At 46.7% G+C, this 26,468-nt stretch overlaps 1 protein-coding gene across 1 annotated transcript in view; it reads left to right on the forward strand.

The window, feature by feature from the left end:
- Positions 1–1,466: 1,466 nt before the first annotated feature.
- LOC130204728 (sodium channel protein type 2 subunit alpha-like) overlaps positions 1,467–26,468 on the forward strand; it is a 28,926-nt gene continuing 3,924 nt past the window's right edge. The window contains 24 exon segments of the mRNA XM_056431673.1: positions 1,467–1,639; positions 3,893–4,215; positions 5,342–5,459; positions 5,681–5,771; positions 6,554–6,682; positions 8,080–8,171; positions 8,991–9,281; positions 9,947–10,010; positions 11,191–11,332; positions 12,333–12,539; positions 13,690–13,968; positions 14,717–15,028; positions 15,142–15,277; positions 15,362–15,600; positions 15,687–15,860; positions 16,431–16,787; positions 17,326–17,829; positions 21,336–21,474; positions 22,093–22,247; positions 22,397–22,570; positions 23,422–23,544; positions 24,312–24,587; positions 25,263–25,316; positions 25,394–25,531. Coding sequence (XP_056287648.1) covers positions 3,946–4,215; positions 5,342–5,459; positions 5,681–5,771; positions 6,554–6,682; positions 8,080–8,171; positions 8,991–9,281; positions 9,947–10,010; positions 11,191–11,332; positions 12,333–12,539; positions 13,690–13,968; positions 14,717–15,028; positions 15,142–15,277; positions 15,362–15,600; positions 15,687–15,860; positions 16,431–16,787; positions 17,326–17,829; positions 21,336–21,474; positions 22,093–22,247; positions 22,397–22,570; positions 23,422–23,544; positions 24,312–24,587; positions 25,263–25,316; positions 25,394–25,531 — 4,464 coding nt within the window. The 5' untranslated portion in view covers positions 1,467–1,639; positions 3,893–3,945.

The following is a 26,468-nucleotide window of genomic DNA, read 5'->3' on the forward strand; positions in this document are numbered from 1 at the left end:
GTAGAGAGGGCGAAATGAGGATGTGAAATACTAAAAGGAAACCTCGTGCTGGTGGAACGAGCCCTCTACATTCAGCACTTTGCCTCTAATGGAGGCCGAGCCACACAGGGCCGCCAAGAATGTCTGAACGTTGGAAATATTATTCACTATATATATATATAGAGGAAGTGTAATGTGTTTGCAGTGCTTATCCCCATGGGGAAGTGAAACTGTGAGCGTTATGCTACGCTGAGCTTACGGGTGTGTCCACCTCAGCTGACCGAGTTCAACCTCTCTTTTAAAAAATCTCCCTGATTTGAATCATACTACAATGCAATCTCATGAAGTAATCTGTAGTTGTTTCTATTGCTGGCTGTGTTCCCCATCATGGAGGTCACACTCTGTCCACCTTCATGCTTTCTTAGTGGTGATTACAATAGTTTCACAGAAGAGAACATAACAATATATAAATATATATATATATATGTATCCAAAGAGACATTTTGCCTTATTTTCCACCAAATAAAACGAGTCTGGAGCCGCAAAAGCTATTTAATATCACAGCTTATGATATCACAGCTTATCACAACTATGCAGGTTTTCTTCTCGCCCCATATTTGTTCGCACATGGAACAAAATATTTTTTCAATTATATAATATGAATATATATAAATATATATTCATATTATATAATATACATATGTTATATATAATATATATATTATATATGTATATATGTATATATATATAATATATATGTATATATATAATATATATATATATACAAATAAATATATTATATAATATATATATACATATATATTTATATAAAATGATAATATATATATAAAAATATAAATATATATTATAATTTTATATAAATATATATGAACATATATAATATATATTATATATATATATATATATATATATATATATATATATAATGTTTGTGTCAAAGCCTCAGGGACCTTTACGGACGTTTGGTTGCCATATTTGGGTGTAGTTATGCCGACCGACCAGCAGGTGGCACGAGTTCACAATAAAAATCCAGACGTCTGAACACTCATGTGACGTCCACGCGAGACGCACATGCCACTTTATGCGAGACAAATCAGTTTAATCGATAAAGTTTCCTTTTTCTGTTTGTGCTGCCAACACAACCTGATGGAAAGTAAATAATCACACCTTCTGGGCTTCCATACGTTTCGTTTCCACGTAGGCAAACACAGAAAAGTATTATCTGAAACAAAAAAAAACCTGTAGCTATTAAACATAAAGCAACTTTTTAAATGCAACTGAATATATAAATATTGTTTCGGGTGAATAAATAGGCTAATAATCTTAAATAAGTGACGATAATATGAGAAGCAGCTTCACGTGTACCATTTGGGAGCATCTTGCGACAGCCGTCGCTTTAAGGATATTCATCCCCTGCGACGCGCAGCCAACCGGAAGCGCGGATTGATTTCTCCGTGGCAAGCAAGGGCGGCTAAAAGAAAAGAAGACAACAAAAAAATTAAAGGAGCGCTTATTAAATCATAGTCCATCAAGCCTCGGACCGGATTTTTTTTTCAACCTGAAACTGAAGTAAAGGAGTATTCTTTCGGATATGGGATCTACCTTCAGGGTGTCCACCTGCCGGGCGCCGTAATGGTTTGTGAGTATCCACATCTTTGGAGAACCGTCTGTCAGACGCGATGATTTAATAAATTCGGGTTTCATTGACACAGAGCAACAGCTGGGATAAGATAAGCAGCTTGGCGTTTCAAACGTTATTGGGATTTTTAATGCAGATTGAATGCCATACGAACGACGTTTAACGGAGGATTACATCTTGACAACGTTGTCAAGGTGATCTTTGTGTTTTTCACTAATTGTGCGGGTGACAGACCCGCGCGGAGTATACCGGGTACATTTGATAGGTTTGTGTTTTATTAGAAATCATACAAATAACCCCCCGACACGCACACACAATAATGTAGTTTATAATTTACATTACAATGCCGCTGGTAATGTTTTTAATTGGCTTATTACAGCCAAGTTATGGCAAATGTCCTTTTTTAATATACAAACGAAGAAATAAATGACGTGGAGGGAGGGCCACATTGAAGGGACACCATTCACAAAGATTTCACACAAACAATATATAACCAGTTTTATACAGTGTTTATATTTGTATGTCGCTTTCTCTCTGTATAAAAAAGACACGGCCAGACTCATTCAGAGGTTCATGTTGTTCATGTTGTGGCCCAATGTGTTGACATATTTCGCATTTGATAATATGTTGACCTTTTTGACTCGAGTTGTTTCCGTAGGCCGCTTTTAATTCTGTTAAAGTTTGGTGAATACGGGAATGGAGAAGTAGAACACACAGGAAAGTAGTTACTTCAAAGCACTCTTGGTGCCATTTCAACCGCAGTCGAGGGCCCAACGGGTGGCCCCCGGCCCTCAGTTTGGGCACCGCTGGGTTCCAGTTGGCTGGCAACGACAGCTTCCAACCGTCGGTCGCTCGCGCTCACCGGCGTGTGTCGTCGTATTGCCGCCGGGGTGGACGAGAAACCGTGCGCGTGAAGAGGAAGAGGAGGAAGAGGAGGAAGAGGACATGACAGCCGCTTCTTAACTCTCGTTTGTTAAAAACTAAAAAGTGTATTTTTCCCCCGGAGATAATGGCAACATGGCGACAGCCGCCGCGGCCCCCTCGGCTCCTTCTGACACCGAGATAATTGAGGTAACGGGCGACACCCGTCCTGGTTCTACTATTAATATTACAGTTGTTTAATTGGCCTATTAGCATTATAAGCTACTGAACTAGCTCCGCGCTGTCCCGCCGGGGCCTCTTCGTGTCGCCGTTAACTGTAAAGCATGTGGAGCTAACTACCTCCAGAGGTAACGCTAGCGCGGGAGATGAAAGAAAGCGCGAGAAAATAAAAATGACAGACGTGAGCTACGGGTGAAATTTGGATTTGGGGAGATGTAAGGGGCGTCTGCAGAGACCGTGTTTGTTGTTGTTGTTGTTGTTGTTGTTGTCGTCCTTGCTACGCCAGGCAGGTTTCCACTCGTCATTGTTGTTCTCTGGAGCAGCTGTCTAAAGGGTAAAAAATGAAATAGAAAGAGAGAGAGCTTCATCTGTTGATTATTTGTTTCCATTAATCGATTAGTAGTTCGGTCTATAAAGGTCAGAAGATGGGATTCAGCCATAGAGGAGGAAAGAAACGGAACATATTCACATTTAATAAGCTGGAATCAGAAAAATCGATTATCAAAATAGTGGCAAATGAATTTAATAGATGACATGTGATTGATTATTGTGAAGCTCGACACGCTTCACTAAGGAAGTATCACGGCAGATATATATTTTTGCCCCACAATCAGAAAAAACAGCTTTATAAGCATGTATTAAGATGATTTTCTCTCGCCACCGTACTGAGAGCATCGTGCTCTGTTGCGGCTGTTATAAATCAAATCTGCTGTATATAATTCTCCATTTTGCCAAAAGGTCGTCTACGATATGTCAGTGTGCAAAAAGCCCTGGACCAATGTCTTTTTCTCGACAGACATTGAGACACTTTCATTTTGGAAAAACAAATAAATAAATACAAAATTCAATATCATTGAAATATGAAAGTCCCTCTCCTTTTGAAGTAAATGTGAGGGCATTTCAAAAAAGTCGCTCTCACGCGTGACATAGTCTCATCTATAGAGAAGTCGCACACCGCAGTCTTACCGGGTCGCACCGAACTATTGCGTAACACTCAGGAAACGCATCACCCAACATCACACGAGCATCGGGGCTCTTTCCATGAGGGATGAAGTCAGGAGTCCCTTTTCAGGCAGGAATCTGTTGCATTCCCGTCACTTAGCGAGGTATCTAATTTGATTACCCCCCCCCCCCCCCCCTCTCTCTCCGCAGCCCCCTGTCCCAGCTGAGCCCCTCGCTGCCCTCTGAAGGAGCAGGATGACAAGATGGCCCAGCTGCTTGCACCGCCCGGACCTGACAGCTTCTGCCCCTTCGGCCCCGAGTCGCTGGCCGCCATCGAGAGGCGCATCGCCGAGGAGGAGGCCCGGAGACCGCGGGCGCAGCGCCGCGTCGACGACGACGACGACGAAAATGGACCCCGGCCCAACAGCGACCTGGAGGCGGGGAAATCCCTCCCCTTTATCTACGGGGACACCCCTCCCCGCCTGGTGTCCACTCCTCTGGAGGACCTGGACACCTTCTACGGCAATCAGAAGGTCTGTTCCTGAGATCGGCTCCTGAGGGTCGTGGTTTCACGGCACGAGTTTGACTGTTCTGGCTGTGAAGCGTCATCATTATGTCGACTGATTTAGCTTCCACGAATGAACGTTCAATTTTTCCTATGAAAAATGTGTTCAGGCCTTGACTGGCATCATGCGTGATTATTTATGGAAGGAGTGGATGAGTTTAAGAAATAGTTTTTAACCTAAAAAAAAAATCACAAAGTGTGCAATTATTATTATTTTTTTCTCGCAATATTCATTGTTGAATCCTTGAGATTATAAAAAGATCATTTTAGCTGATTCGGCCATTTGTTGTTGGAGAAATCCTTAAATTTATATATAAATTTAAGCGAAAAACGGTGAAAAACGGCCAACTTTGGCGAATTATTATAGCGCCCCCTATTGTTCAAATTGCATGAAATGTGCTGTGTATGTTCCAGGACGCATTTTGGACATATGCTGTAAGCTTGGAGTGTATAGTCCCAATAGTGTTGAGGTTATGAGCTTTGAAAAACCAGACAGGCCCCTAAAATGTTCTTTGGGCCATAGATGCTTTAAACAATGAGACATTTAAAAAAAGATGGAAATTACAGGTCTGTCCTTTTTAGAAATGAATCGCTCGACACTCAACAAACTATTTTAAGGAAGCTCATGGGCAAGTAGCAATTTCCTCCGCTGAGGAGAGGATGTTCTCCAGTCTGCAGGCATCCACACGTCTCTTAAATATCTCCGTAACATTGTGGGTTCTACAATCGTCAAAAATTGGTGAGCTTTTGTTTCCAAGAGCGTAGCTCAATCGTCCACTCGCCCTCCAGATTTGAACTCACTAGAAAGGTCACCGTTTTTTGCAAGAATTCATCCGCTTATCATTTAAACATTTGTGTCATAAAATGAACAATTCCAAAACGGGAATTCTGTTCATTTAAGTGAGAATTTCCGTCTCTTTTCACCAACCCGAGCTTTAAGACGTTGTATTTCCACATTGTTACTTTTACTTCACTAAAATAACGTAAATCCGTGTGTCTGGCCACGTCTGCGCTGTGAGGCGGCGAATTGTCCCGCTGCATTCAAAGTCCCCTGTCTGATCCTGTACTCTGTGTGTGCTCTGCCTCTCTTTCAGACCTTCATAGTATTGAATCGCGGGAAGACAATCTTCCGTTTCAACGCCACTCCTGCCTTGTACATCTTAAGCCCCTTCAACCCTCTGCGGAGGGTAGCCATCAGAGTTTTAGTCCACTCATATCCTTTCAGAGTTGATTTGGACGAGAGGGGTTTCCAGAGAAAGGAGGGATTTAAGTGGTGGGAGAACATAAAATGTCACGATTGGTTTAGATTCCCTCTGCAGATATGCATCAGGCGTGTTTTATGTCACTGCACAGCGGTGGCGGAGGGGAAGCGTCGTCCTGACCGTCATCTGCAGCTCGCACACTCCGATGACAGTTCCTTGACTTCGTGTCCACGATGTTCAGCATATTGATCATGTTCACCATCCTGACCAACTGTGCTTTCATGACCCTCAGTAACCCCCCGGAATGGGCCAAGAATGTAGAGTAAGTCGGCCCGTTCTCTTATTTCCCTCTTTAAAACGAGCTGTGTTGTGATTCTACAATGACGTGTGCATTCATCAACCCTCTGAGTATGATCCCTAATATATCCTTTAGTTATATTCATACTAAGTACGGCATATCATTTAGTATGCCGGGTGTTAAAGCTGCATAATCCAAGAGAAGTTTTTTTATCTCCAAAATGTTTGACTTTGGAATATTATAATAATATATTGTTTTATGATATGAACTAGAACGGGCACTCGGTAAAGCGCATACCTTTGCATATCACAAGATTGGGCATTGAATTATGAACATGTTGGCATTAGTTGAATGCCAATTGGATAAAAATTGACCGCGCTGTGGTAAAAAGAAGATTTTGACCTTTTCATGACCTTGACCTTTGACCCGATCGATCCCAAAATCTAATCAAATGGTCCCCGGATAATAACCAATCATCCCACCAAATTTCATGCGATTCGGTTTAATACTTTTTGACTTATGCGAATAACACGCACGCACGCATACAAATACACGGCGATCAAAACATAACCTTCCGCATTTTCATTGCGACGGTAATAACGGTCTAACTTCTCTGATGTCCCCCCCCCCCCCGGCTCCATGCTGTACGGCAGCGTCATATTTACCGCCTGAATCCCCCGAAGCACGAGGGCCCATTTTAGATTCCTCCACGGACGCGTGCCTCGCGATGAAAACACGACGACGTCGTGGAGAACACAAGCCGAAGCTTTCAGAAGGATCTCTCTGGTTCTTTCATCCCTCACCAGGTACACATTCACCGGGATTTACACCTTCGAGTCCCTCATAAAGATCCTGGCCAGGGGCTTCTGCGTGGGCAAGTTCACGTTCCTGCGGGACCCGTGGAACTGGCTGGACTTCAACGTTATCCTCATGGCGTAAGTATTGTGACCGGCGTCAGTTCAACACGGGAAGCCGAAAAGCCTTTAATGCTAATCGAGTCCCTCTGACTGTGAGGCGGAGAGGGGCCGGGTAATCCGCGGCTTAGTTTTTTAAACCGTAAAATCTCCACTACTCTTCTGCCGTAATGGATGTGAGCCGCCGGGGCGTCACGCCTCAACGACGACGGCTCACACTGGCAACGTACTGGAGTTTACACCTGTCTCATGATGTCATGAGACTGAACAGGTACAAAAACAAACATCGCACTTATGCTCTGGTCTGATTTTGGGGTTTCTAGTGGAACGAAAAACACAAGTAAACATTCAGGTGTTTATTCCACTACTTTGTCCATTTGCTTCTAAAATCACCGACGAGGACGTTTAGATAAATGCCTCATTGGCATATTTAAGAAACGGAAACAAATATTTAAAGTAATCAACGAGGGGATCCAGATCTTTAAAGGCGGTTTAGACTCCGAGCCACACGTTTCATCCCTCTCTGTATTCTCAAGGTTTTGACGTCGTTCACAGCCGGATCTATCCCACATTTTACTCTTAACTCTTGTGTTGCCTTCGGGTCATTTTGACCCGAATCAATATTACACCCTCCCCCCGCCTTCGGATTAATTTGACCCCATTCAATGTTTAATGTCGGTGTTCTTTCGGTAGTCAACAAACAAACATAAAGTGCCTCACACTTAAACTTGGAAAACAATATTAATTCTAATAATTTTCTGGAGGTTTTAATTGCTGGCGTCAAATTGAACCCAAAGGGTAAAATATGTTAGTAAATATAAAGGTAACAGGAGGGTGAAACATTGAATCGGGTCAAAATGACCCGAAGGCAACACAAGGGTTAAATGACACGTCTTCTTACGGCACCTGGCTATTTTCCGCGCATAATTGCAAAGCCGATCCTTTTGCACGCCGTTAAACACCATTTCAGAAAACGTGTGTGAATCTAAGTCGTCCACTTTCCCGGGGGGGGGGCGTCTCTGAGCTCCGGGCGCCCCCCCTGGAGGGAGTGGTGTGGTTGCTGCTGTTGAGCCGCATGTGTTGCTGTGTAGTAACTGTGCATTTGATCCTGCAGGTATGTAACAGAGTTTGTACACCTAGGCAATGTTTCTGCTCTGCGCACGTTCAGAGTATTGCGAGCTTTGAAAACTATCTCGGTGATACCAGGTAAGGCTGCTCCGCGCCTGCCTCCAGCACTCCTGCCATTTGTCTTCTGTGCGTGACCGTTTGCCGCCCCCCCCCCCTCCCTAACCCCACGACCCATCCCTTTTGTCTTGTCACGCCATGTGTGTGTGTGTGCCTGGTTTGTGTGCGAACGTGCGTGTCCCATACCTTTTCCGCAACTCCTCCCTCCTCCTCCTCCTCCTCCTCCCTTACAGATATGTCACAGAGTTTGTGGACCTGGGCAATGTCTCAGCGCTGCGAACCTTCAGGGTTCTGCGAGCCTTGAAAACTATATCAGTCATCCCAGGTGAGAGAGGCCCCCACGGCCCACGTAGGGTTAATGAAATGCTAACGGCTAACTGGCGTTTCGCTAACATCCAAGCTCCTCCCCCCCCCCCCCCCTAGCTCATCTCACTTGTAGCTAAGCCTGGCGACGCCCTCACGCTGCCTTCGTCCCAAGGCCAGTGAAAAGCGGGAATCCGGATCCAATCTGCGAAGGTTGTCAGGATTCTGAGCTTTCAGATGCACCCTTTAAGGCGGCAATCCTTTAGGTTGAAATCTATTCTTGCCTTGGGAGACTTGCAAGTAGATTTTGTGCACTATTTTTTATTATTTTTTTGAAATATATTTTTGCATGAGACATTGCAAAAGCCGATCTTCTGGTGGCACAGGGCTCCTCCTCCCCTCCGTCCTCCCGCATGTCCTGTTCACTGTCGTCTTGCTCTTGGGGAAACCGTTTCACGGTGAATGGTGGTTTGGGTTTTTCTAAACACGATTCACATCACACACAAACAAAAAAGGGGGGGGGTCATACGTAAAACCCAACAACCGCGACATATTCTGTCCCCGGACCTCCCTGGGCTCTGTTTACGAGGCGGTGCAAAGCTTTTTGCGACTGCCCCGTGAAAAGAGCTCAACGTTACGGTCCGGGTGGCGCGCACACGTACAGACGCTGCTCCTCGCGGATCCCTCTCCCGTAGAACCACAACGGGGAACCGTGGCCTCCTCTGGCGGTTCTCGGCGAGCAGCGGTCTGCGTCGGCGCGGCTCAGCAGCTCCTCCTCGACACAAGCCTGTGGCTGAACTTATCTCTTTGCCCCCCCCCCCCGCCCTCTCCTCCCGCTCAGGCTTGAAGACCATCGTGGGCGCGCTCATCCAGTCCGTGAAGAAGCTGTCGGACGTCATGATCCTCACCGTCTTCTGCCTCAGCGTCTTCGCCCTCATCGGCCTGCAGCTCTTCATGGGCAACCTGAGGCAGAAGTGCGTGCGCATGCCGTTCGCCGCCAACGCCACCAACGGCAGCGGCAACGGCACCGCCGCCGCCGGCGATGACGACGCGGCTCTCTACGCCGGCATCCTGCTGGACGGCAACGCCACGGAGAGCCCCTTCAACTGGACGGAGTACATCGGCGACGAGAGTAAGCCGAGCGGGGTTCACCGGGGGTTGGCGTCACATCGGGAGCTTCCTGCGCCACGGGGAGGTCAGAGGTCAGATAACCCGTCACTAACGGCTGCTGGGAGAACGCAGCTGATGTGGCGCCTGATCGCAAAAAGAGAAAAAAACTTGTCTTTCACCCCCTCGCTACATTTCGTCATTCATGAACCGCCTAAAGGCAGCGGATGATGAGGAGGAGGAGGAGGAGGAGGGGGGGGGGGGTGAGTCACTGACCGCCAGCGGGAGACATGGAGGAGACCGGCGAGCTGAATCCAAGAGCGAGAGACGACAGATTATCAAAGTCCTGTAGACGTTATGACGTGCGTCATCTCTATTGCTTCAGTGATGTCTGATTGTGATTCAGTGGCAGTTGAGGAACAACACACACACACACAAATACACACACACACACACACACAAATACAACAAAACATGACTCATATGTTTGGGTGTTAAAACAGACGAATCCCCACCTTCCTCTCGTCTCCCGGCCCAATAAATAATACCACACCAAACACGACAAGAGACCCACCGGCTGCTCGCTGCCTTTCCTTTCCCCTCATCCCTCGTTTCCTCACGTCCTCAGCTTCACCCCTGTGTCCTGGCTCTGACTGACCTCCCCCCCCCCCCTCTCTCTATCTCCTCTAGGTAATTACTATGTCATCACGGGCCATCGGGACGCTCTGCTCTGTGGGAACGGCAGCGGCGCTGGGTAAGGCCTGCGTGTGTTGTGTTCATACGGCGCATCAGATCAACGGAGAGTCGCCGGTTCACTACGGATGCGTCTCTTTTTATGTGTTTTGGTTCATGTGGAATGTCTGTAGGAAATAGGAGGTCCCAGGATTTCTTTGCATTAATCATTCAGTATTTGCCTCATCGGTCTGATTCAACAGGAAGTTCCTGAATAGAAATCTGAGTGTGTTACGTAATGTTCAGAGGTTCTGATGCAGCATTGGACCAACGGGAACCAGCTGTGTATGATCACTTCTAGGAACTCCTTCCCCAACAGTCGGCCCAACCGTAGATCAGCGAAGCTCGGCTGTAAACCTCAGTTCAGTTCGGTCCTCCTGCTCGTGCTAAGTCGAGACACCTGCACCTGATCACCTGGGGACAAGCTAGTGAATCAGATGTAAGACCTCTTGCTTCCTTGTATAAACAAACCCTGAAAACTTTAGACAAAAAGCCTATGCGTTTCCACCACTGTAAGATACTCGAGAAACACAGGCTACTGAGCTTCGAACACCTTAGACAACTAGCAGACTCATGTATGGTCTATAAAATCATTAATGGGTTGGCACCTCCACCACTGTGTGACTTTGTACATATTCGTCCTACAAATTCCATCAGAGCTACAAGAACAGTGTCAGTACTTGATTGCGTTAAACCGTTCCGCTACACTGTGTTTGGACAGTCATCTTTTCTGTAAAAGCAATAACTCAGTGGAATAGTCTGCCAGAAAAGATGAGGAGGTGCAGTTCAATTGTCACTTTCAAAGCTCACCTGAAAGGACAGTTGCTAGCGAGTCAATCATGTTCCCATTTTCAGTAGGGTACCCTTAATGGGGGGGCGGCATGACGATAATCAACCTCTGGGGCCTCTGGCCCCTGTGTAAATAGGCTCATTGACCGTAGGGGTTTTTTATTTCTATTTTATTTTTAATGTTATCGTACGTATTTCATTGTATTGTTCTACATTGTATGTTTTATTTGTATTGTTTTATATTGTATGTACAAGGGACTGGAGGTGTAAAATAGCAAAAGCTATAACCTAGTGCAATGCATCTTTTCTCTTCGGAGACTAATGTTTTTTTGTACGTTGTCCCTGAAATAAACTTCTAAAATAAAATAAATAAAATGATGACACCTGCCGGTCACACCTGTGTGTCCTGACAGGCTCTGTCCAGAGGGGTACTCGTGCATCAAAGCCGGCCGCAACCCAGACTACGACTACACCAGCTTCGACTCGTTCGGCTGGGCCTTCCTCTCCCTGTTCCGACTCATGACTCAGGACTTCTGGGAGAACCTCTACCAGCAGGTAAGCAGAGCACATTTCAGATCGTGATACAGGAAGCTGTTCGTTGAGTAAAATGACTTCATTTAGGAAGTAACCATTGTTTTCATTATCAATTTAATCTGTGGATTATTTTATTTTAAATATCGTATAAATAAACAACAGAACAATAAAATAAATATCCAATCAGAGTGGAAGTCTCGAATGCAGCTGTTGTTGTTGTATTATATTCAGTCAATCATTGCAATACAATATTATTCTCTATAATATACAAAACAGAAAGACTGAAAGTGTATAAGTTGAAGCAAAAAATGCTTATATATTCCTATCCTAAATTATTATCATAAAATAAATCAGAAAATGTATATAAAATAAAGAAAATAATATATACACTACCGTTCAAAAGTTTGGGATCACTTAGAAATGACTTTATTTTTCAAAGAAAAGCACTGTTTTTTCAATAAAGATAACATTAAATTAATCAGAAATACACTCTCTACATTGTTAATGTGGTAAATGACTATTCTAGGTGGAAGTGTCTGGTTTCTAATGAAATATCTCCATAGGTGTATAGAGGCCCATTTCCATCAACTATCACTCCAGTGTTCTAATGGTACATTGTGTTTGCTAATCGCCTTAGAAGACTAATGTCTGATTAGAAAACCCTTGTGCAATTATGTTAGCACAGCTGAAAACAGTTATGCTGGTGATATAAGCGATACAACTGGCCTTCCTTTGAGCTTGAAGTTTGTAGAACAAAATTAATACTTCAAATATTAATAATTATTTCTAACCTTGTCAATGTCTTGACTATATTTCATATTCATTTGATAAATAAAAGTGTGATTTTTCATGGAAGACACAAAATTGTCTGGGTGATCCCAAACTTTTGAACGGTAGTGTATATATATTATTTTTCTTTTATATATATATATATATATATTGTGTCACTTCAAAGGACATAACTCCATATGCATCCTCCTCTTCCTCTCATATTTGGTGATATGTCTGCTCTGTCCATCAGACTCTGCGCACGGCAGGGAAGCCCTACATGATCTTCTTCGTGCTGGTGATCTTCCTGGGCTCCTTCTACCTGGTCAACCTGATCCTGGCCGTGGTGGCCATGGCCTACGACGAGCAGAACCAGGCGACCATCGAGGAGGCCAAGCAGAAGGAGCAGGAGTTCCAGGCCATGCTGGAGCAGCTGAAGAGACAGCAGGAGGAGGCGCAGGTTGGAATATAGCTCCCGGTCTATTTCCTGAGTGAATGATGAGGGTTCATTGAGAAGTCCGTGAACGTTTGACCACCTCTAATAGGCTTCAACAGCTGTGAGAATCTGTGTAACTGGGGAGGCTCGGTGGATTATTGGGTTTAAAGTGCTCAGATGCCAAAAGCAGCGTTGCCCCGGGCGACCGAGGGGTATTCACTGTCCGGGATGACTGACACCCCTCCGCTGCGCCCTCGGGGGTCAGGAGTCCTTGGTCGTCCTTCAGAAGGAACAATTAGCAGCTGGCCGCCGAGTGCAAGTGGGAACGTAAATAACTCGTTATTTTGGAAGCTCGTGACGACGAAGCCAGACCGACTGTTTCCGCTCTGCTGCCCGTGTCACACGCAGCCGAATGGATGGAACACATGATCTAAAAGTAGATATCTGAGGTTGGCTTCAGCTATTCGCTGGATCGTTGAAAGGTACAGCTTGAACGCAAACTGACAATTGGGTTCCGTGTTAACATTCAGCCTCTTTAAAATCCTTTGAGCATATCTGGGACAGAAGCGGGGGCGTCGGGCTCATGTGATCGGGATGTGGGGGTCAGGAGCCGCTGGTTCTCCACCTCCGACTAAAGGCTATTCAGCCAGGTTTAAAAACGGTGTTATCGGGCTCGTGCACATTCAGATGTCGGAGCCATGGCTGACTCTGAAATCCCCCGACCTCGCCTCCCGAAAGCATATCATGGAGATAACATATCGCAGTCCAGTGGGAAAAGACTGAAATGAAAGCTTCTGTTCATGCTAGAGGAAAGCATCCACGCAATGTTTCTCTTTATCTGTGATTATATAAATATATATATTAAATATGTATTTTTTTGTCTATGTATTAATATATATATATGTGTATTTAAATATATATGTGTTTTAATATATGTGTATATATATTAAAACACATATATATTTAAATACATATGTGTTATAATATATATATATATGTATGTACACACACACACACACACACACATTCATTCAGGAACTTTTTGCATTATATACAGCCGGGTGTCTGAGGCTTATTTGGCTCTCAGCTGCCAGGCTCTCTCCTCCGCGAGAGCCCCCGAGACAGGCTCCGGGGTCGCCATGACAACTGTGCTTGTGCTCCGATTGGCCGGCAGGTTGCCGCGGCAGCAGCCACGGAGAGCGGGGAGTACAGCGGGCGAGGGGGCCCCGCCTCCGAGTCGACCTCGGGGACCTCGAAGCTCAGCTCCAAGAGCGCCAAGGAGCAGCGTAACCGGCGGAAGAAGAGAAAGCAGAGGGAGGAGGAGGAGGAGAGGGGGGGCCGCGACAAGTTCCACAAGTCTGAGTCCGAGGACAGCATCAAGAGAACCAGCTTCCGGTTCTCCATCGATGCCAACAGGCTCTCTTATGAGAAGAGATGCTCCTCGCCCAACCAGGTAAACACCTGCTGGACACAGTGGTCAGTGACACACAACGTGGTCAGTGACTGAATGTAAAGAGTTTAAATAGAGTAAATACAGATTCAACATGAAGCAGTGCTGCACTCTGGGCTCTGTATTCATTAACAAAACGTTATATTGTTTAAAAAGTCGGTTAGTTACCGCTTGCCCAAATTAATGGAACAATATAGTAGAAGATAAAACACTGACAACTGCACAGTGAAGAGGAAAAGTTGCCCTTCAGCTCCATAACACCCGATGCTCAACCGATCCCTTAAAATAAATCCAGCAGCAGCATCCGAAAACTCCATCTATGAGTTTGTTATTGACCTTCTATCTCAAAAAGTTGGTCATTTAGAGTCAAACTTCCTCCAAGTTAAAACATTTGACTTAAATTAAAAAGGAGCAACGTGATTTAAAGTCATACCATGATTTAACGTATTTGATAAAGGAACTTTATTTGCACCTATTTCATGTATTCATTAAAGTTTTGTAAATGTAAGGAATATTTCAGCATTTTAGGAAATTCTAAATGTTCTTCCTGAGCGAGCTTAGCTTAGCATAAAGACAGGAAGCGAGGGGAAACGGCGAGCCTGCCTCCGATTGGTACCTTTTTAAAATATTTTTGTGCAGCGTCTTCAAACTAGATATAATGTGGTTGCTGGAGAGCTGTAGAAGTCACGCGATGTCAATCGTCTGTTCATCCGACGCCCTGCACCGCGTCTGCCTCTCTCCCTTCCATCAGTCTCTCCTCAGCATCCGCGGTTCCCTCTTCTCTCCCCGGAGGAACAGCCGCGCCAGCCTGTTCAGCGTCCGCGGCCAGGCGCGCGACGTGGGCTCCGACAACGACTTCGCCGACGACGAGCACAGCACCTTGGAGGAGAGCGACAGCCGGCGGGGCTCCCTGTTCCTGCCGCGCCGCTGCAGCGCCGCGAGCCAGACCAGCCTCGGGGCGCCGCGGGGCAAGATGCGCTGCGCCGTCGACTGCAACGGCGTGGTGTCTCTGGTGGGCGGGGCTTCTGTAACCGCCTCCCCGGCAGGGCTCCTGCTGCCCGAGGTGACGCAACCCATTGTTTCCCCCTTCATTGTTCCCGTCGCGCGGCTTCAAGTCTCCCGCTAAACGCGGCCCGAATAGCTCGGCGCCAACGTGCGTTTGTTCTTCTCTTTCAGGGAACGACCACAGATACCGAGCTCAAGAAGAAGCGGCGGCCGGGTTTTCGCAAGCCGTCCATGGATTATTTAGACGAACCGGTGAGCCGGCAGAGAGCCATGAGCGTGGCCAGCATCCTCACCAACACCATGGAAGGTCAGCATCCCCGTGGCTGTGTGAGTCTTATGGCACGCCTTGTTATCCCTTCTCACTAAACGTGGCCGTGTGTCCGTTCTCCAGAGCTGGAGGAGTCCAGACAGAAATGCCCGCCTTGCTGGTACAGGTTCGCCAACACCTCCCTGATCTGGGACTGCTGCCCCGCGTGGCTGAAGATCAAAGACATCGTCAAGACGGTGGTCATGGACCCGTTCGTGGATCTGGCCATCACCATATGCATCGTCCTCAACACCCTGTTCATGTCCATGGAGCACTACCCCATGACCAAAGAGTTCAACAGCGTGCTCTCCGTTGGAAACCTGGCAAGTATTGAGGTTGCAGCGCCTCCGGTGGACGACACCGGACAAGAATGTTGGATATCAAACGGTGCCCCTCTTTGCGTCATCAGGTGTTCACGGGCATCTTCACAGCGGAGATGTGCTTCAAGATCATCGCCCTGGATCCCTACTACTACTTCCAGGAGGGCTGGAACATCTTCGACGGCATCATCGTCAGCCTGAGCCTGATGGAGCTCGGCTTGTCCAACGTGGAGGGCCTGTCGGTGCTGCGCTCCTTCAGACTGGTGAGCGACGTCGTCACGTGACTTGCACCTGCACTGCTCTGGTCGGGCCACAGGGGCTCTCTCGAGAACATGTGTGTTATTAAACAGGTGATGATGAAATGAGAGCTTTTTGTTGAAGCACTTGAAAGGTCCCACTGAGAGCTGTTGTGGTCTTTGGGGGACGGTGTGTGTGTGTGTTTTTTTCTTCTTCTTCTCACCTGATTACATTTCTATGACTGTTGCTGTTGTTATTTGGGTCAAAGTCAGTGAGCTTTTCACATGGAGACTGAACATTCCAGTATTTGACAAGCTGATAAAAACATTTAAAAAATATAATTTATCAGCTGATATATATATATATATTTTATCAGCTGATAAAAAACTATATATATATATAATCAGCTGATACATTTTTTTTGTATTTTATCAGCCGATAAATATTTCATCAGCTTGCAATATTACATTTTGGGAAATGTGCTTATTCAGTTTTTTGGTTCGATGTTATTGATAACATCTAATATCCAAATATAAAACACTAAGTTTATTCATGTATTGAATGTATATCATTTCCACTTTATTTTCTTTTCATAGCTGAGGGTCTTCAAATTGGCCAAGTCGTGGCCCACTTTGAACATGCTGATCAAGATCATCGGCAACTCGGTGGGGGCTCTGGGGAACTTGACCCTGGTGCTGGCCATCATCGTCTTCATCTTCGCCGTGGTCGGCATGCAGCTGTTTGGCAAGAGCTACAAGGAGTGCGTGTGCAAGATTTCCGACGACTGCCAGCTGCCGCGCTGGCACATGCACGACTTCTTCCACTCGTTCCTCATCGTGTTCCGGGTGCTGTGCGGGGAGTGGATCGAGACCATGTGGGACTGCATGGAGGTGGCCGGGCAGACCATGTGCCTGATCGTCTTCATGATGGTCATGGTCATTGGAAACCTGGTGGTATGGGGTTCTTCCTCCTCCTTTCTGTTATCAGGATAGTAAGATTATGAAATGAAAGCCACGTTGCTCTCTTTACAAGTACAGGGGTCGTACGGTCATGGAAAACCTGGAAAAGTCCTGGAATTTTAAAATGGTTATTTTCCAGGCCTAGAAAAGTCCTGGGGGAAAAAAATCCCCAAAGTTTTGGAAAAGTCATTTTAAATTAGTTATATTCCTTTGTGCATTCACGCTGAGTTATAAATAATTAATATGCTTTTTAAAAGAATGACGTTCAAAATATAAGCCGGCGTACGCTCTCACACGCTGTAAGTGAACGCACCGTAACTGAAAAGACAAACATTGTCATCAAACTATTTTCTCTCATTAATTTGAGTCATTTAAGCTTATTTACTGTATGCTTTGGAATTCTCATTGTTAGTTTAAATCCAAAATGTTCTCACTTTTTCATAGAAATCCTGTTAAAGGTCCGGTTTGGTCCCAGTGCGCGTGAACCCGGAGTGATCCGGTGAGCGCTCACTCTCCTGCTGGTCTCCCCCAGGTGTTGAACCTGTTCCTGGCTCTCCTGCTGAGCTCGTTCAGCGCGGAAAACCTGGCGGCGACCGACGACGACAGCGAGATGAACAACCTGCAGATCGCCGTGGGCCGGATCCAGCGGGGCATCGCGTTCATCAAATCCACCGTGCGGCAGTTCCTCCGGCGCCTCTGCGGGAAGAGCTCCGGTCCGACCGAGGAGAGCAAACCGCTGGACGACCTGCACAGCAACGGCAAGGGCAACTGCATCTCCAGCCACGCCACCGTGGAGATCGCCAAGGAGCCCGGCGTGGCGTACGTGACGGACGGCGACGGCCGGCCGGGAGGGGGGCCGGCGGTCGGGGAGGACCCCGCGGGGAAGAACCCGACGGAGGAGCGCGACTACATGTCGTTCATTCACAACCCCAGCCTGACGGTCACGGTGCCGATCGCGGTCGGCGAGTCGGACTTCGAGAACCAAAACACGGAAGACTTCAGCAGCGACTCGTCGGACGTGGAGGACAGCGGAGAGGTAAGACCGTCCGTCTGGAGGGAACCGGCTCGCGCCACACGGATGATCAGCTCCCGCTCTCGACGCGAGCCGGTCGATTTAACATGTCGAGATCCGATCCGGAGATGCTCTTTTCGGAGCGGTTTGCAGATCGCACTGCTCGCTCACGCCGAGGGCTTCATGAAGAATCGCACAAAACCACCGCGGGGAATCTGGCCGCCAGTCGTTAGGCATCGAGCATCAAATTAAAGATCTAAACCAACTGAGGCCTGAATAAGCGATCCGTCGACTTCGAGGCGTCCGTCCTTCTCGCGCCACGGCGGAGCTCAACGTCTCTCGGCCGTGGGTTGGTGAAGAGTGACAACGACGCACTCGATACATTATACTTGGTCATTTCTTATCGTCTCTGACATGGAGTTTGATCAAATCAGAGAGCGGACGAAACTGACATTAACGACACACACACACTCGCACACACTAGGTGTGAGCCAATTAAAAAACAGCCCACAATCACAAATTTGCCTCAAAGGGCTTTTCAATCTGTAGAAATCCAACATTCTCCGTCCCAGGACTCTGATGTCATGATATGTTTAAATGTAATCTTCTCAAATGTTGTTGAATAAATCCAGTTGTTTGATTGAGATATAATAAAAAAGAAAAGATAATAGAGGTATTATGGCCTTTTATAGTTTAACTTCCTATCTCTAAGCAGCTTATGTTATATAATTAAAACTATCGATGCCGAAATGTCATAAAATCACATATTTAAAGAACGATCCAATCTTTTAATTCCTAGATATTTAAATTGTGTGTTTTTATGCAAATAACCACTGACGATGACAAAGCATAAGATCGTACGGATAACATCAATCTTTAGAGAAACCAACAGTAAATATTAATGTATGCCTTTCAAGTTCCACGGGGAACATTTGGTGTGTGTGTTTGTGCGTATAGACGCACATTCAACAGTTTAGCATCTATTAAAGAAAGGTGCGTTCAGGGAAATTGTTGTTCTGTGTTCTCGTGAGCAGACTTGAGGTTGTATGTGTCTTTGACTTTGTTTAACCCCCGTTTGTTGCAGCTGTGTCACAGACGCTCTCAAGGTTTTCAGTGAGAGGAGAATTGTAAGACCACTTTATTGTACCACAGCACGACCCATGAGGACTGCCTCTGCCATGTACAGACGAGCTACATCCTTCTCTCATCCCTTCAATGGATGCCCATTTTCGTTCTTTGCCTGGTCTGCCCTCCATCCCCCCCCCTTGTTTTGTACCAACCCCACACAGCATCACACTGAATGCTGACGTCTTTGTCCCTGAACCCTCCCTCCCCTCCCCCTCTTCATGATTTACCTCCAAGCATCAGGCTGACAACCCATTAGGAATGAGCAACACCACCTCCTCCCATCGGCAGAGCAACTCATCTGACGTGATCTTTGCTTATGTCATTGCTTGTTTTTGACTTGGTTTTGGGGACTTGATTTGGAGAGGGGGAGAGAGAGGGAGAGAGAGAGAGGGAGAGAGAGAGAGGAGAGAGAGAGAGAGAGAGGGAGAGAGAGAGGGAGAGAGGAGAGAGGGAAAGGGAGAGGGAGAGAGGGAGAGAGAGGGAGAGAGGGAGAGAGAGGGGGAGAGAGGGAGAGAGGGAGAGAGGGGGAGAGGGAGAGAGAGGGAGAGAGGGGAGAGAGAGGGAGAGGGAGAGAGAGAGAGGGGAGAGGGAGAGAGAGAGAGGGAGGGAGGGGGGGGGGAGAGAGGGAGAGGGAGGGAGAGGGAGGGAGAGGGAGAGAGGTGATACTCACATACTAGTGGAGGGATGAACAATGGCAGTTTATACTGATCAGACTTATTTCCACTGACTAATAAATAGAGAGAATGTCTTCATGTCTCCACCTCAAATTGTTATATTAAAGAAACTCCCAGATTAGAGTTAAGCCGAGCAGAAGACGTTAGTTTCCATTCAGTCGTCCAGCAAACTCTTTACCTGTTGCAGAAAGAGAAAATAGAGATGAATGAACTGCGTAGGTTCATCAGGAGTTATCGCTCGGCTTTCAGCCGCCTTGGTCACCTGATCATATTTAAAAATGCGCATAAACATATGTGAATGGAAACACGGCTAGAGATGGTGCCAGGGTTCAGACGGTCATGGAAAACCTGGAAAAGTCCTTGAAAAAAATGTAATCCCAAAAGTATTTTAAAAAGTCCTGAACGTTTGATTAAAAGGATAAACATTTATATAAATATGTATTCTTTTAATCAAACTATCGTCTCATTCATTTGAATCATTTAAGGTATATACTCATGTATACACCAAGATCTCACAACATGGAGATTTGGTTTAAAGGTCATGGAAAGGTCATGGAAGTCCACTGGTCGACATGTGTGTGAACCCTGTAGTGCAAACGATCTTTATAGATCGGCGTGTTCTTCGACGCTCGTGTTATCCACTCAAAGACGGTAAAACTCGCCGACAAAATCTGCCAAATAAAAAGCTGGTGAGGTTGAGAGTAAGACCCGAAAGTAACGCCAGCATGCCTCCATCATCCCGACGCCGTGTTAGCTGGTTCCCACGGCAATCAGAGCTGCTGCACTGTCTAGGATGACATGTTCTTGTCCTTCACACGCCAGACACCGTGTTTGCCCAAAGACAAACAGACGGGAGGCCTCGCAACGCCGGAAAGCCTCGCTGTGTGCAGACGATGTCGTGACGTACGTTAACGCACCGATCGCTGCACGGAGGGGTTCAGAGGAGCGTTGCTAGGGCTCGACGCTCGGAGGAAGACGAGTCAAATGAACTCCACGACGGCACGCATGGGTGCTCATTCAACATGTTTTATACATGAGAACCAAAAGAAGGACACGCCAGACCGCATGTGTCGTACAAACAGTGCACAGCGCTGCTTTTTGCCGGTAAACTAATGTGGTTAGCCGTCCACTTCGACTCAAACGGGAGAAGCTCGTCCGCTGCTTTCAAGGAATGGAAATAACGTGTTTTCATGTCACTCGGGAAAATGTTCAGCGGTCGTTCTGTGGGTGGATTCCAGCTTTGAGGGGGGGGGGGGGAGCAATTCTGGAAATGGGTTAAATTATAGACGGATCGATTCGGAGTCATTTTTCAGTGGACATGAAAATACTTCCGCACACTTTCTGCTTGGTACTATTTCAGGCTTGGATTGATAATGCACTGGAATACTGCATGCACTCCTCCTCCAACTGAGGTCACGTCAAACGTACCCACAGTGCATTTCTGCAATGCCAACCACCACTTGCCATGTGTATCATCTGAGCTATCAGATAAAACTCACATCAAAGCCTGCAGGTACATTTGATCGATGCTGCATGTGATGATGATGCGACGACTTTAAAGAGCCCGACTCTGTGAGCTACGACAGTGCCTGGTCTCCTCGGTAACGCGTATAGAGTTTTGGCACTGGAGTGCATGTGAATGGAGAATCACAAAGACGACCAGCTCAGACGGTCGGCTCCTGAGTCCGCTGTAACGATGTCCCCTCGCCTTCTTCCTCGCCTGCGCAGAAGGTCGAAGTGGAGCCCCAGCGTCTCCTCAGCTCGTCGGAGGGCAGCACGGTGGACATCCGCCCCCCTGGAGACGGGGCGGATTCGGTGGAGATGGAGCCGGAGGAGTCGATGGAGCCGGAGGCCTGCTTCACGGAGGGTGAGCGGGGCGCGAGGGCGACGGGCGGTGGGAGGAAAGGTGGGAGTCGCGGCGGTGAATGTCTGACGCACCTCCAGCGCCGCTCTGAGTCTGAAAGCGCCTCCCCGGTCTTTCACGAGTCGGGCGTGAAAACAGAACACGATCATCTTCCTGCAGCCGGACGACAGCGTTCACTTGTTTTATTAGAAAAGTAATAAAAACTGACTGTGAGGGAGGAAAGCTGTTTTTGGTTTTGATCATCAGTCAACATGGACGCCATGTTCATTCATCAGGGTTCTTACGGTCATGGAAAACCTGGGAAAGTCATGGCATTTTAAAATGGTTATTTCCAGGCCTGGAAAAGTCATGGAAAAAACTTAAATCATAAAAGTTTGGGAAAAGTCATGGAAATGTTGTTATAATCACATGTTCATTTACGCCGAGTGTGAAATAATTAATACGTTTTTTAAAGAAAGACGCTCAAAATATAAGCCGGCGTACACTCTCGATACGCAACATTTTCAAAAATGTTCATGTTTATACCGAGATTTCAGTTTGGTCATGGGAATTTGGTTTAAAGTCCTGGAAATCCATCGGTCAAAATGTGTAAGAACCCTGTTTCACCCCCCCCCCCCCCAGGCTGCGTGAGCAGGTTCCAGTGCTGCCAGATCAATGAGGAGGATGAGCAATTTAAGAACTGGTGGACACTCAGGAGAACCTGCTTCATCATCGTGGAGCACAACTGGTTTGAGTCCTTCATCATATTCATGATCCTGCTGAGCAGTGGAGCACTGGTGAGTGGGCAGGCTCGTGTGTGTGTGTGTGGGGGAATGATTTTTTGATTTTAAAAACATTGCTTCCACTGTTGAGTGGGTACGTGGTTCGGTGTGAGGATTCCCTGGGTGTGCGTCTCAGCCTTTACCGTGTCCTCCGTCCTCAACAGGCGTTCGAGGACGTTTACATCGAGGAGCGCAGGACCATCAAAACCGTGTTGGAGTACGCAGACAAGGTCTTCACCTACATCTTCATCCTGGAGATGCTGCTGAAGTGGGTGGCGTACGGCTTCGTCAAGTACTTCACCAACGCCTGGTGCTGGCTGGACTTCCTCATCGTAGACGTATGTATATCGAGTCCGTAAAGAAATGAAGACAACGAGGACTTGAAGGAACAGCTTGACATTTTAGGGAAATAGCTTGCCTGCTTTCTGGCTGTGAGTTGGATGTGGAGACTTAAAACAGTCAAGATGTGAAAAATGTTTATTATGGAGATCGAGCCAGGATGCTATTAGCTTAGCATTATTACGTCAAAAGAAATCAGATGTTTTGAGTTTGAGCCCCGACGATATATACTTCCAAATATCTGAGTTATCTTTTATATCAAACGAGCCGTTTCCCCAGTTTCTCTTCTTCGTGCTAAGCTAGGCTAACGAGTCCAGGAGTGTGGAGTGTATCCTCTCATCTTACTTACAAAAATAAGGCGATTACAAAAAAGTTTAACAGTTCCTTAAATGCTCATCATACAGATGCACGTATTATTGAGTCTGCCCATGTCAGTGTTCTTCTCGTCTTAACCCTCCTGTTACCTTCACATTTACTCACATATTTTACCCTCCCAGCAATTAAAACCTCCAGAAAATTATTAGAATTAATATTGTTTCCCAAGTTTAAGTGTGAGGTACTTTGTTTGTTTGTTGACTACCTAAATAGCCCTTTAAATATATATAAAAGTTGATATTTCTTATGTGTTTGACACAGTGAAAAACAGCCTGGGGTCAAATTGACCCCAAAGAACACCGACATTAAACATTGAATGGGGTCAAATTGACCCTAAAGGTAACAGGAGGGTTAAATGCGGTTGGAAAAATATTTTGCCGCTCCGTTCTCTTCCCAAACACACCTGGCCGTCCTGACGTCTCGTTAACGCCCCCTGACCTCATCATTGCGTCATCATCATGTTCTCGTCCCCCAGGTGTCTCTGGTCAGCCTCGTAGCCAACGCCATGGGCTACTCTGAGCTGACCGCCATCAAATCTCTGAGGACGCTGCGAGCCCTGCGGCCCCTGAGGGCCCTGTCTCGGTTCGAGGGCATGAGGGTGAGGACGTCTTGGAATAACGACGACGCGCACGCCTGAGATTATTTCCCGCCAATATTTTCTGTCAAATATAACATTTGAAAGACTTTTTCTATTCTGTTAATGTCAAGATGCCCTTTATTTTTTAATTTACTCTCGTCTGTAGAGATCTCAGTTTGTGTTCGCCTCTGGGTGCTGAAGGAAATGCCACAGTATAATTATTATTTCAATTTTTACAACTTTTGGCGTGTGTTAAATGGTTTTAGCTTGAATGTATTTCTGCATGTTTCTTACAATTATACTTCCGGTTATATTTTCTCGCAGTTCAACACTTCTCCTGTCCGCATGACTTTCTCCACGTTACTTGGCTGTTCTCTGACGTTGCTTGTGTTGGTGCCTTTTGACCTGTAATTCTTTTCTTTGTCGTGTGTCTGTTTTCATTTACAGTCAAACAAAATGTTGTGACTTCATCTTCCGCCTCTCTCAGGTTTTTCTCTGTTTTACCTCTCAAATGTTCACCGTTTCACCTCCACCTTCTTCCTCTCCGTCCCCTTGTTCAATGATCTCGTCGTAGCTTCTACGTGTGCAGACGACGCATATTAAACGCCGCTTTTTAATGATATCGGAGTGCTATTTTTAAACCAGTCTTGTGCTTTTGTTCTGAAAACCCAAGCTTATCCAATCAGGTGTCCACACGTCTTCTGTAAGAGCCGTGAAGTGATTAGATGATTGTGACGGCCTCTTCAAATCAAACCTCTGAGTTCCTCCGTGTGCTCGGGCCTCTCCAGGTGGTGGTGAACGCTCTGCTGGGCGCCATCCCCTCCATCATGAACGTGCTGCTGGTCTGCCTCATCTTCTGGCTCATCTTCAGCATCATGGGCGTCAACCTGTTCGCGGGGAAGTACTATTACTGCGTCAACACCACCACGGACAAGATCTTCCCCATCGACGTCGTCAACAACAAGACGGACTGCCTGAACCTGGCCAACGACGGCGGCCGCTGGAAGAACGTCAAGATCAACTTCGACAACGTCGGGGCCGGGTACCTGGCTCTGCTGCAAGTGGTGAGTCGGTGTTGAGGGTGGAACTCTCCGGCTCTGAGTTTCACGATGCCGATGACAGACCCGTGTCCCCAAAGGGTCCAACATGGCACCGCTGTACATCCTGTTATACAAGTGACACTTCTGGCATCCAAACACATTATAAATGCCCCAAGAATGACTTTAACATATCATGCAATCTCAATATATTTATCAATTTACCACTGGACATGTGTTGTTACTCCGTAATGATTCCTTCTGGTCACATGACGTCTATTGTTCTGTCCATCCTGGAGAGGGATCCTCCTCCGTTGCTCTCCTGAAGGGTTCTTCCCTTTTTTCCCTGTGAACGGGTTTATTCTGTTTCTTGGGAGTTGTTCCTGATCCGATGTGAGGTCAAAGGTCAGGGATGCCGTCCGTGTACAGATTGTAAAGCCCTCTGAGGCAAATTTGTGATTTTGGGCTATAAATGTAATTGATGATCGTGATTGAGTCGAGTGCAACCGCCCCAGTCTTAGAAAATACAGCGGAAAGAAATGAGCTCATAATAAACAAATGAAAGTTTATAATAATGTTATAATGAGGTAAACCCCTCGGCGCCGAGCAGCAGAGCTTGACTGCTGGGAGGACCCGAGGAAGAAGGGGGTCCGAGGTGGTCCTCCTCCTCCCTCCAGACTGACTCCTCTCTTCTGCCCTCAGGCCACGTTTAAGGGCTGGATGGACATCATGTACGCGGCCGTGGACTCAAGAGACGTGAGTCGACGCGGAGATGAGGGATTTGGTAACGCACTCGAGTCGTGGCAGCTAACGTGTGATCTCACCTGATCCAGGTGGAGGACCAGCCCAAATACGAAGTGAACTTGTACATGTACCTGTACTTTGTCATCTTCATCATCTTCGGCTCCTTCTTCACCCTCAACCTGTTCATCGGCGTCATCATCGACAACTTCAACCAGCAGAAGAAGAAGATAAGTAGCATGGAGCGAAAACCCAGACCCCCACATGTTGGTACCCGGCCCCGCCTACAGTAGACCCACAGTAGACCCACAGTAGACCCACAGTAGACCCACAGTAGACCCACAGTAGACCTACAGTAGACCCACAGTAGACCCACATTAGACCCACAGTAGACCCACAGTAGACCCACAGTAGACCCACAGCAGACCTACAGTAGACCCACAGTAGACCCACAGCAGACCTACAGTAGACCCACAGCAGACCTACAGTAGACCCACAGTAGACCCACAGCAGACCTACAGTAGACCCACAGCAGACCTACAGTAGACCCACAGTAGACCCACAGTAGACCCACAGCAGACCCACAGCAGACCTACAGTAGACCCACAGTAGACCCACAGCAGACCTACAGTAGACCCACAGTAGACCCACAGTAGGGTAATGAGAGATGAATGATACATATTTATCTATTTTATTATTTAACATTCCTCCGTTTGTGAGAGTCTTCTCTTGATTTCAAACACAAATTTTGTAATCGTGACCGTTGTGTTTCCTTCATGCTGAAATGCATCAGCTGATTGGCCAGCCCGTCAATCCACTTACCCAGAGGAAGAACACAGGAGGGGCCTCTTGAGGCAGGAGCCCCCCCCCCCCCCCCCACTGAGATCTCACCTTTTCAAGAGCAACAGCCCCCACTGACGAATCATCAATATCCAATTAACACAGCAGTAACCAACAAAGTGTTCTCTGGCTTCAGGCACCAGACATGTTCAATGAATCTCACCAACAAAATAAACCTTTAAACAATCACAACAAAGAGGATTTTTGTCAGTAAAAAAATAAAAAGCAATCCCCAAAGAGCCACTCCTGAGGAAAGCCTCCGCTTTGTGTCCTCGCTCAGCCTGCTCCGTCAATGAGATCCGACATGTGCCTCTGTGTAGTCATTAG

The sequence above is a fragment of the Pseudoliparis swirei genome, chromosome 14, assembly GCF_029220125.1.
Source record: "Pseudoliparis swirei isolate HS2019 ecotype Mariana Trench chromosome 14, NWPU_hadal_v1, whole genome shotgun sequence".
Lineage (NCBI taxonomy): Eukaryota > Metazoa > Chordata > Actinopteri > Perciformes > Liparidae > Pseudoliparis > Pseudoliparis swirei.